We start from the raw sequence: 12,212 nt of genomic DNA, 5'->3' as shown, positions 1-12,212 counted from the left end.
AACACCTAGGTATTTTGCGTTTTTCGTCTGTTTTACTGGTTTGCCATGAATAAGATAAGTGGAATTAATTTGTTTTAGTTTTTTTGTTATTCTTCATAACTGACATTTTTCTGGGTGGAAAGACATGCTCCAATTTGATTCCCATTTCTGTAACTCATCTAATTCTCTTTGTAAAATTTCTGTATCTTGTATTGTTTTTATTGTTCTATATATTATGCAATCGTCTGCAAATAATCTGACTTTTGTTCCTGAACTGATGCAATTCGGTAAATCATTTATGTAAATTAAAAATAGTAGTGGACCTAAGACTGTTCCTTGAGGTACACCTGAGTTTACTGTTATCGGTGTTGATTTAGAGCCATTTATTATTACAGTTTGTTCTCTCCCTATCAGAAAATCTTTAATCCACTGATGCAGTGGACCATTAATGCCGAAATATTTTAATTTTTTAAGCAAACTTTGGTGGTAACTTTGTCAAAAGCCTTAGAAAAATCTGCTAAGATAGCATCTATTTCTTCACTATTATCTAAACCTTTTGAAACATCATCAATTAGTCCTATTAGTTGTGTTTCATATAATCTATATTTCATACAGCTATGTTGATATGGAGTAAGGACATCTTGTTTGTCTAAGTGGTTTATGATGTTGCTACATATTATGTGTTCTAGGATTTTACATGTGATGCTGGTAAGTGATACTGGTCTGTAGTTTCCTGGGTCAGATTTTTCTCCTTTTTTAAATAGGGGGGTGACATTAGCTTCTTTCCAGTCCTTTGGTACTCTGCCCTGGTTAAGTGAAGCCTGAAAGAGTATTTTGAACACTGGGGCTAGCTCATTGCTTAGTTCTTTGAGTAATCTAGCTGGAATATCATCAGGTAAGTGTGAAGAAACAAGTCCTTTTACGTTTAAAGTGTCTTTTAATTGTGGAACATTTTAACAAAACATATATACATGACAACGTTATAGACAGATACCCAACTTCACTCGCTGACTTTCTCTCTCTCCTCTTGTTTACACACTCGTCACTTCCCCCAAGTCCCCTAACTCTCGATACCCAACACTTGACCGTGTGTCACGGTTGACCACACAGTAACCGTGTCACAACAGTAAGTGATACTGGTCTGAAGTTTCCTGGGTCAGATTTTTCTCCTTTTTAAATAGAAGGGTGACATTAGCTTCTTTGCAGTCCCTTGGTAATCTGCCCTGGTTAAGTAATGCCTGAAAATGTATTTTAAACACTGGTGCTAGCTCATTGCTTAGTTCTTTGAGTAATCTAGCTGAAATACAGTCAGGTCCAGACGCTTTATTCGGTTTGATGTTCCATTCTCTTGTACTATTATATCTCCTATGCTGTCTACTTGGTTCAAATTCAGTAATATGTCTTTGTCTCCTGGGGCTGAGAATGCTGCTGCAAAGTATTTGTTTAGGATGTTAGCTTAAGTTTCATTATCATTATGTATTATGTTATCTTCTCCTTTTAATGGCGCTCTGCCTGTTGTTTCCATTTCCTTAGACTTAATGAATGACCATAGTTTTTTTTGTTGTAGTCAGCAAAATTTCCAAAATGACTTTTCCCCAACTTATGTGGGATCCCCATTAAAGTTGGGTGGATTCAAGGGCGACTTTAAAATCCCAAAACTCAATATGGCACTCTTCATCGGCATTCAAAATCAAGCGTTTACCTTTGATGACAATTTTGTTGAAAAAAACAACAACGTGTTTTCAGCGTTTTTGACGCACCAGGCATCATATACCGTAGCTACGCCACTGTATACATTTAGTGGTTAAGACGTATATCGAATTAAGAAGTAAAAAAAAAAACTGTAATTTCTATACCTTATTTATTCTGAAAGCAAAACAAAATTATAATACTAACAAGCGTCTATAAGTAAATACGCATATATGCTAAGAAAAAGAAATATCAATATAAACAATGAATACATTTTCATATCTAAAAGTAATTTAAACCATACCTTTAAAAATTCAAAAGTTAATGCAATGATACACAAAAAGAAAACAAACAACAAAGCTTCACTAGTATTAAATAACTTTCCTCAGTTGTAAAGAAATGTTGAATGTTGATACATGGTCGTTAGGATATAATAACAGCTGGTCCAACTCAACCAATGCACGTATTTGTATTTATGCCAAACTTAAAATAAAACACGAACCCCAAGCTTATCTTTCAAAAAAAAACAAACATAAATTATAAAGGCCAGATGCATATTACCTTAAACGTTAAACGTAGATGTATGTAGCAATAATTAGTATCTTTCAAACAAATGAAACAAAGAGCAACTTATTATACAACTTTCTGTTAATTGTTACGTTGTCTTCCACTTTTATTCCCCTGTTTATAAATCTCAACTCTTGGTTACATCAGATTTTATTTATCTTATAGAACCACGGAAACACTCCTTAACAATAGGCATTACATAAGTAACATTTAAAATTTACTGGAAACAACAAAATATTGTAAACATTTACATATATATTTATGTCCCTATTCTGTAACCTAAAGCAGGAAGTAAACGATCTCTATATTTTTTCGACAGTTTTAATAATTAAAATAGGTCGAAGACAATTTGCATGCGTTTGTTGTACAAAACCTAAATATATTTAGTACAATTTCTTACTGTTAGAAAGCTCTTTTATTCTCAAAATCTGAGACTTGTACACCGATTTCGATAACGGCTTTAACAATTTTCCTTGTAATTTGTCAGTTTATGTATATCTTTGGGGAAAAAAAACCTACTAATTGGCCAGATAGTCAAAGATCTAGTTTGATTGTTATAATTTTTCAAAATATAATCATTGTAAAATTGATTTAGGTCTATGTTGATTGCACGTCAGTAGGAATTCCCGCACCATTTCTGGAAAGATTTAAACAAAGAAACAGAAATATTTTGTGCAGTCTTATGTAGAAATCATTTACCCGTGCTGCTAGAATCAATTCTAGACGACATTTTTTCCTAGATCCCTTAACTCAAGAAAATATTACAAAAACTGGAGCAGACAGAAAATAGAGCAGTGAGATTCAGAACAAATGATTAGTCACCCTTAATAAATGTAACATCTTGAGTAAAATCATTAAATTTAGAAACCCTTCACATTATAGATTTAAAAGTAAAGTGGCAATTATACATACAACATTGAAACACAATATTCTAATACAAAAATAAAATATAATAAAATTATCACAAAGATAAAGGCACATTCCTCGTTCCTTATGCTAGGACAAATATGTACAAAATGATCCATCTTCCCTAGTGCTATTAGAGCATGTAAAGGGTTGCCTGAATCAGCCAGGAAAACATACGAAAACATACGACTTGACATAGTTTAAGGTATTTGTTAATAGCTAGAATGATCAAAGACTCAACAAACACTTGGAGTGAACAACTAAACAATGGGAGCTTTAAAAGTTAACATTTGCATTCCTGGCAGCCGCCATATTGCATGGAATCATATCAAAACATAAAATTCAAGGGAGACTGCTCAAACAATACATGTTTTAAGTATAGACTTACATATATAATATATCTAGACTGGACATGGAGACTTTTTAACACTACAAAAAATGTCGTGAAAATGGACATAAAAAAATAAGAGTACTCTCGTCTCATAATTATTATTTTGCAATTTTTAGATACATAATCTTCTTTATCAAAAGACTGAATGCAACACTAAATTGTCATTTTGTGTGTGTATTTTTGATAATTAATTACTAAATCTAGATCTAAAATTTTTTAATATGTTACATAGGTTAGGGTTGAAAAAAACAACAACTTTTCTTCTTTTAACTACTTGACAAAACAACGCCTTGATCCAACTTTCTACAAACTGTACACGATCGACCAGTCGCGGATAAGAATTTATTTCCGGTTTCCAGTCTAGTAGTGTATATATAAGTGTATGGTTTTAAGCATTAGAATTAATGTTCTTGACAAAATAACAGTATTTAAAAATCATCTTCTTTTTTGACGTAACAGTTAACACCTGTATTATAGAATTATATACATACTATATATCTAACTAGATCCATAATGAATATATCTTTAACCAAATTTTGTCAATTTTATATTCATAAATAATCTATCAATATTATATCCATAGTAGGATCCATTATTTAAACTTCAAAGTCAAGAAACTTTTTTTTTTCTTTAACTGTATCAAACTTTGTAATAATAAAGTAGAGTTTTCTTGACTCTGAGTAGATTTATACAATTGGCTATATTTTAGGGAGCGGTATCTGGTAGGGATATATAATATGGACACTGCAAGACAGGTTTTTTAGCATTCCTTAATTATTAAGAGCGATATCATCTTACAACAGGTGATCGGGTTCATAAATGAGGAATCGTCTTAAAAAATCAAAAATTATCTTATGTTACATGTTTTTTTTTTTTTATTAGAAAATATACTCATGTCATTAAGAAAAATAATCTATAATGATAATTTTATTTAATTTTATTTACATATTTATGAAGTTTTACACCACCTTTAACTAATGAGGTGACAGAACTTGCAGTTTCTAAAACGACAGCTGCAACTTGCAACGCAAAGAGTATGTTGTCTTTAACTGAGTTTTTATGAGTTCTATCAATGTCTAAGTTTAATTCTTTTTCTTTCTCTCGTAATTCTTGCAATTTGTCAACAAGTTCAGAAGTTTTTTTTTTGCTTTCATCTTTTTCTTTTTTAAATGATTTTTTCGCTTTAGTAGTTTCCAATTCCAATTCAATATTTTTTTGTATTGAGTCTAGTTTATTCTGAATCAACTTAATAATTAAATCGTTTTCTTCCAAACTATTTTTTAATTTTCCTGTGTTTTTATCTTCTGTAGTTATTTTCGTCTTTAGTCTTACTGCTCTTTCTTTAGCCAACTCAAGTTCTTTCATTGCAGAATCTGTTTTGGTCTCATCTACCTCACGAACTTCCGACTTTAATGAGGCCAATTCCTTCAAAGATTCGTCCGACAAAAAGGGCTCGTCCTTCTCTTGTATGTACTTCTCTCTATGTTCTCTCATCCGCTCAAACATACCTTGATCGTAACGGCCGTGCTTCGCGACGATAGTGTCAACAAAACCAAGGAGCTTTTCTATTTGTTGATCTTTGACTGACTGATCGCTGGTGATGTTGTCAAAAGTAACGACCCGATCGCAACATTCTTTTCTTGCTTCAGCAAATGCACCTTCCTGTTCCTTCACCCACTGTTTTAGAGTCACGCCATCTTCTTCATCTTCATCATACATGTCTGCATGGGTTACAGCGATAATGCAATGCTTCTTGAAAAAATCATTACCAAAAAAAGCTTTTAACTGACCTATCACTTCCATGTCCTCTTTTTTGAAGCGCCCCAACTCACATACATAGATAACAGCATCATATCCATTCGGATTTATTGCAACTGCCTGTTGTATTGACCTAGAAACCAAATCAGCTGCTTCTTTTTCTGTGCAGTTGGTATCTAACAGTCCTGGACAGTCGACCACTTGCAAAGTTCTTCCACGAAATTTTACAAAATCATGGTCTATATTTTTAGTGACAGATTCTGTTTGTAGCAATGATAGGAACCTTTCCTTCTTTAAAATAGAGTTTCCAGTAGCGCTTTTCCCACAGCCAGTTTTACCAACAAGAAGAAGAGAAACCATCTTATTATCTGGAAAAAAAAAGAAATAATCTATATATATATATATATTCAAAACGTTATTATTGTGCAGGGTGAGAATAAGGGAAGATATTGAGTAGTATTCTGTGTGAGGCTTGATGATAATAATAGCTGCTCCTTCATGATCCAAGATGAGTCTCATTTCCTAGAAATTCAAAGATGGCTATTAAGTCCTATTTTCGCCATTAAAAGCTGGCCACGCATTGGGGCAAGAGAAGGTTGGTTCTGTTGCACAGTTGTCCCTTTATTACACAGTGCGTAGGTGGCAAGCGATTTGGGCCTATGCATTTTTAAACATTCTGCTGCTGGAGATTTAGTTTCTGCTGCTGGAGATTTAGTTTCTGCTGCTGGAGATTTAGTTTCTGCTGCTGGAGATTTAGTTTAAGTGTTTATAATTGCAAACCAAAAGTGATACCATAGAAATTCCTATGAAGCGGACATTGCCTTGTAGTGAAATTTCATTTTCGCATTTTTATTTCTAAAAGGTGTTTTGTCGATATCCTAAAAAAATCTGAACTTGTTCTTAATTATGCCAACGTGATCATACTAATAAATATATCTTTCATAAATACAATGGACAAGCATACGGTTTAGGGCTTTAATGATTATATACTATTTTTTATCAGGTATCTCCATTCGAGGCGCCACGCATGCAGTTCTTGCTAAACAAGTGTCCAGTTATCAGGATTCGAGTTTCAGTCGATAATGACGACTGACCTCATAGATAGCTTCAAGTCTCTTAACATCCCAAAGAAGATTCTCGTTGCCTGTCAGAGGTCGGTACTGCTGCAGACCTGCCACATCACCAGAAAGCTTCTCAGTGGACACTGTTTAAGGCACTAAATGATTTTTTGTTTCTCGAGCCTGGCAGTGCCAGGGTATGAATGTTCGTTCATTTCAAACACAATAATAAAAATAATAATAATATTGACAAACTCATGACTAAAACTACTAACCTAATTTCGATGTTTACAACCCAAGTACTCCACCATAACGCTATATCTGCTAGGAAGGATGGAAGTTGTGGATTGCAGAACAGTTTCATATTGTTTGATAAAGGAACTATACAGTCAATTTTGTTTCTCTTTAACGAAACTCCATCTTAGCAGTTCCAGAGAATGAATAGTTGTTCGTTTCTAACAAAATAATAATTATAATTTAATAATACAATAAAGCGGAGCCAAGATTGTAATGCTTGTCATAAAAAAAATATCGGGGGAATATCCAATGGATACTTATTGTTAGATAACTTGTACTATTAAGAATAGACTATTGCATTTTTCTCTTATGCCTGAGGTAGTATAGTGCACTGACATAGATAATCGAAAAATAAATTCCCATAGTCTAAACAAATTTAGCTGAAATCTTCATTTCGTATAAGTCCTTTACAAAATAAAAACAACAAAACATTCAACTTCTGAATTATGTTTCATATTTCTTGAAGGTTTAAGTCCGTTTGTTTGCATTAAGCCCTGTACTGTCACTTTAGTAGAGAAATAGCCAACGGAGCATAGCAGTAGAAGAGACGACTCCACTCTTTTCTTTTGGAGGCAATTTGATGAAGATTTGTCGATAAGTAGATGTATAAATAAGTAAATAAGTGAATGATTTTCACTTAAAGGACCATTAGTACGATAGAAACAACTACATCTATTACTGGAGCTACTACACCTATAACTGCTTCTATGCATTCTTCATTCCAATTTTCAACTTTTAGAACTTCTTTATGCTTCTGTTGGTTTAATTTTTCAATGTTTTTTTTTTCCATTTCTATTAATTTTTGATACTGTTCGTGCTCCATCTGCTGTTGGAGTCTTTCCTGCTCCTGCTGTTTTCTAATTCTCTCTTGCTCATCTCTGTAATGTTTTGTTCTCTTTAAATGCTTCAGGAACTGTTCAGCTTCAGTTCTAAGTAAGTCCAACTTAGATTTACAATCTTGAAGTTTTCCAGTGTTTTGATCCTCACGTTTGACTACTTCCATTTTTTTATTTATCTCGGCAATTAATTTATCAACATTTTCAGCACTTGTATCATCATTGTTTCTCATCTGCTCTAAATGGCTGTGTATTTTTTGGCGCGTTTCTTCCACCATGCGTTCCGTTTCCATTTTTTTCTCTTCCACCTCAAAATATCTTCGATCTTTAGCAGCTTCCTGAAAGTTCTTCCGTGTATAAAGAGAAGAAAGAGAATTGATGTTTTTAATCATTTGTATCAAATCTCTCTTTTGATTTGAAAAAGCATGGCCTTGCTTTTTGACACTATTTTCGAAAAGAATAACTCTCTCCTTAACTTTGTTACAAATTGTTTCTAAAGTAGATTGTTTCTTTATCCAATTAAGTAAAACTGGTTTTATGTCACATTGACCGTCTATATCTGTATTCGTTCTGACCAACTCATTGCCGTGTGTGAACAATAAAATCCCAAATTGTTCGAAATTTTCGTGACCCAAAACGCTTGATATGCATTGAAACGTTTCGAGATATTCCTTTGTAGATCTCGAGTTAATTTTAGCAACATAGACAATGGCGTGAAAGCCTTCAGGACATTTATGTAGAGCGTTTTCTAGTTGAGACTTCAGACGTTTATAGTTGTCACTGATTCCCTTCTTCTGGTCACAGCCTGTGTCAGCGTATCCCTGTGTGTCGACTACCGTAATAGTTAGGTGATCACACGTTCCTTTCCACATTTGTACGTCTCTAGTCACTGACTGGCTGCTGGATTTGGAAACAAACTTTCGTTCTCCTATAATTGTGTTGCCAGTTGCACTTTTGCCTTCACCAGTTCTACCAACTAGTAGGATATTCATTGCTACGGAAAGGGGAAAAAAAAACAACAACGAAAACTAGCATTACCATTTTCAAGTCAGAGAAATTATATATATATATATATCTAATATATAAAGCAGAATGTAAGGCGTATGTATGTATGTATGTCCCGCATAGAAATCAAAACCGTTTGAACAATCTTGATAAGACTTGGCATACATGTTCCTTACTTTATGGCATAGACAGTAGTGTATGTTTAATGCCGCCCCCAAGTATCGGGGAAGGGGGGGGGGGGGCTAAAAATAAAATAAAATAGCTAAATTTCTCTCTATGAAAGAGTGAAACACTTTAAAATTGGGTAAACCAGCAGGCCGCGAGTCCTATTCGGCTAGCATATACACATATATCATAGTGTAAGGATAATGTATGTATATATGTATGTGTGTATGTATGTATGTATGTATGTATGTATGTATGTATGTATGTATGTATGTATGTATGTATGTATGTATGTGTGTATGTATGTATGTATGTGTGTATGTATGTATGTATGTATGCATGTCCCGCCTAGAAATCAAAGCCGTTTGACCAATCTTGATCAGAATTGATACACATGTTTCTTAGATCATATCGGATTTCTTAGAGTAGTTTATGTCCCTCCCGCATACGGAGGGCCCAAAAAAAAAATAGAAAAAAAAAATACGAAAGAACGAAACTTTTAAACAAATCGGGTAAACCTGTTTTCACAGTATTTTATATTAAATAACAGGTGGGCTAAACTAGTATACCCATTCATCATCCTTATTTCATTTTCGTAGCAAAATATGAAAAACAAGGTTACAAAGACAGTTTGTGTGGAGACACAAACTCAAATTGGCCCCCGAAGTGGTCCACCCAGGCAGGTAAAAAGGCAGGTTTTAATATTTTCAGAAAGAACATCAGAATAAAATTCTATCAAAGACAAATGACGAGAAGAATGGAGAAAGAAGGTTGACGGATGTTGTGTGGTGCCCCAGCGGTTCACAGACGAAAGGATAGGTAAAAGTGAATATGAAAGCTAGATGGGAACCTGGCCTAACTAATGTCTTATAATAAATGTATAATTGCTCAAATTGTTTTGTAAAGGGGCAATTTCTCATTCCTCAAGAAAAAAACATTTACGTAAAAAAAAAAAAATTCTTTTAGTTCGGTCATATCGCTATAGAGCAACACTGCAGCTCACGCGATAATATGAAAACCTATTTATTAATCGCTGTTTTAAATTATGTCAAACTTATATGTATTCTAAATAGATTTTTTCTCTTTAAAAAAAAACAACATTTTTTGTGTGTAAATGTAGTAGTTAGTATGACTTAGCAATACACATGTAAAATCTAAACCGTTTGCATACATGTGTTAAAAATATGAAATATGGTTAGTAGTTATTCTCACATACGAAGGAGCCTCTCGTGTTTCTTACTATTAGAGTGAATAGTTGTAAAAGTGGTGTATTTTTATGAAAAAATAACTGCTTGCATAAGTGATTTAAAAAAATAGATTTCTCGCTTTCAGAGAAGAAAAAAGTAGCCGTTGCATCAGAAATTTGCCTTTTTGTCACGGATCTGAATCAAATCGACTAGATTAGTAATACCCAGCGCTCTGATTATTCAATTAGTATTATTACTATTATCAATTCAATTACTAAGGAGCAAGTCTGCTATCTTTTCAAAAACATCAAACAAATAAAAGCTGCTAAGCCTGATGAAATAAAGGGAAGAAACCTTAGATACAATCTTTTTAAGCTCAGACATAAACGAAACGCTTTGAAAAAACTGTAAATTTAAAATTTAATTTAGCCCTACCCCCCCCCCCCCAACTCACCAAAAAAGCATCCTGGCTACGCTCATGGAATAAACTATATAAAGTCTAGATCTAGACATTGTTTTAGAGCAGCGAGTTCTCAACCTTTTAAGCTTGGCGATTCCTTTTTATAATCTCACTCTTCGGCGACCCCATCCACACAGCAATAGCAGAATAGACAAAAACAATCCATATTTTCGATGGTCTTAGGCGACCCCTGGCACAGACACCTTCAAGACCCTTAACATTCCTAGGAACATCCTCGTTGCCTGTCAGAGGGCGGTACTGCTGCAGACCTGCCACATCACCAGAAAATTCCTCAGTGGAAACAGTTAAAGAGACTACGATGAATTTTGTTTCTCTTAAACGAAACTCGACCCTGGCAGTGCCAGAGAATGACTACTCGTTCATTTCTAACATAATAATAATAACTAGGTTCAAACACTTACCCGAACTGATTTGTTTGATACCAGACTTGTGCGATGTGGCTTTAACAGATCGCAAATATATACAGGATGAGTAATGCTTTGTTTTCTCAGAAAAAAACCCCATTACAAACGCAGTGTGAGCTTTTCTTGAAAAACTCAAATAATAGATAGAAATTAAATCATAGTGTCATGGTTCAACCATTCATGATACCACCTAGAAGTCATGGAAAGATCACTTTTTTATTTCTGAAAGTCAGACTAGAGTTACCCCACGCAACTTTAGCGGCGAAACAAAAAGAAGAGGGGGGGGGGGAATGTACAAAGTATTCACCAGTCACTAAATAGCAGGGCCGGACTTAACTATTGTGGGGCCCTATGCGAAACGGATTTCGCGGGGCCCAGTTTAGGTAGGGATACGGATAATAAGTGAAAATTAAGAGCTTGTATTCGAAAATGAATTCGTCTTTGCATTTTATTCATTCTTTACTATCGATAATTGTTGACCTAAAGTAATTCTTCATTAGTTTGAGGCACGAGAGGCTTCTTTCACTAGATTCAACAATTACGGGTATTGTATAATGTCATTTCTTTTCCATCGCGCGTAGGATTGGCGTTTTCCATATTGAATGACACCCCAAAATGACAATATTGTCTATATTTCATGAGATTTATTTTTAGTTTTCCAAAAATTTTCTAATAATTTCCGGAGATTCCCAGAACTTTTTCATATATTTTGCAATTTCAGGAGATTTCCAGAAAATCCAGGTAAATCAGGAGGCCGCGGAAAATCTGTTAATTAATAATTTACACCTAGGATTAATAATAATAATAATAATAATCTTTATTATCCGTAAGGAAATTTGTCTTACAATTTGTGCATTACACCAAACAAAAAACATTATAACTATAAGAAACCAAAGTGTACATTCACACCAGACTCACTCATAATTTGCATGTGACAAAGTTTATACCAGATTGTTCTTATTTAATGATTTGATTGCCAGGGGAACAAAAGAGTGTTTGACCGATCTTGATCAAAACTTGGCATAAAGTAACGTCTGTAACATATAAGATAAGATAAATGTTCCTTGGATGGTAACTGGGTGACAGAACTCTCTGGACAATCAAATGTATACAAAATCATTCCTTGCTTGGGTAAACTTCTTGAAGATTTCAGTAAGTAAGTGGGCTTTTAAACTTTAAGCATGAGAGATAATAATTGGACATAATTTTATAAATATTCAATTATCTAAATCAGGGGTTCTAAACCTGTGGTTCGCGTCCCCCTTGGGGGTCGATTGACGATTTGCCAGGGGTCGCCTAAGACCATCAAAAATAAGGATTGTTATTGTCTATTCTTCTATTGCTGTGTGTGGCTATTGGGGGGGGGGGGTCGCGGCAGAGTGGTATATTGTAAAAAGGGGTCGCCGAGCTTAAAAAGTTGAGAACCGCTGATCTACATCTATTATAATAGTATATCTACATTTATTACAATAGTGGATCTACATTTATT

General features: G+C 34.1%; 1 protein-coding gene across 5 annotated transcripts; it reads right to left on the bottom strand.

Moving 5' to 3' along the window:
* Nucleotides 1-1,823: 1,823 nt before the first annotated feature.
* LOC106078205 (uncharacterized) lies at nucleotides 1,824-10,900 on the bottom strand. 5 transcript variants are annotated; one of them, XM_056014020.1, is made up of 3 exons: nucleotides 10,721-10,813; nucleotides 6,624-6,803; nucleotides 1,824-5,658 (listed from the first exon to the last, which is right to left on the bottom strand). In XM_056014020.1, exon 3 carries the CDS (start codon nucleotides 5,648-5,650, stop codon nucleotides 4,460-4,462), a length of 1,191 nt encoding a protein of 396 aa, XP_055869995.1. In that variant the 5' UTR covers nucleotides 5,651-5,658; nucleotides 6,624-6,803; nucleotides 10,721-10,813; the 3' UTR covers nucleotides 1,824-4,459. The 5 variants fall into 5 exon arrangements, with proteins under 5 accessions (XP_055869995.1, XP_055869994.1, XP_013094476.2 ...); XM_056014019.1 differs by having other exon boundaries at nucleotides 6,624-8,475; nucleotides 10,721-10,808; XM_013239022.2 differs by lacking the exon at nucleotides 6,624-6,803 and having other exon boundaries at nucleotides 10,721-10,870.
* Nucleotides 10,901-12,212: the final 1,312 nt, after the last annotated feature.

This window comes from Biomphalaria glabrata, chromosome 16 (assembly GCF_947242115.1).
Source record: "Biomphalaria glabrata chromosome 16, xgBioGlab47.1, whole genome shotgun sequence".
NCBI lineage: Eukaryota > Metazoa > Mollusca > Gastropoda > Planorbidae > Biomphalaria > Biomphalaria glabrata.
Note: the sequence above shows the minus strand (reverse complement) of the source record. Positions and strands in the feature narration are given on the sequence as shown.

Bases quoted from the DNA above. Each gene is read 5' to 3' on its own strand.
- LOC106078205 (XM_013239022.2), bottom strand. From the start codon at position 10,823: ATGGGGTTTTTTTCTGAGAAAACAAAGCATTACTCATCCTGTATATAT. The intron at 5,659-10,720 runs GTAAGTGTTTGA...TTTTTTTTCCAG, and splicing joins TATCAAACAAATCAGTTCGG to ATAATAAGATGGTTTCTCTT.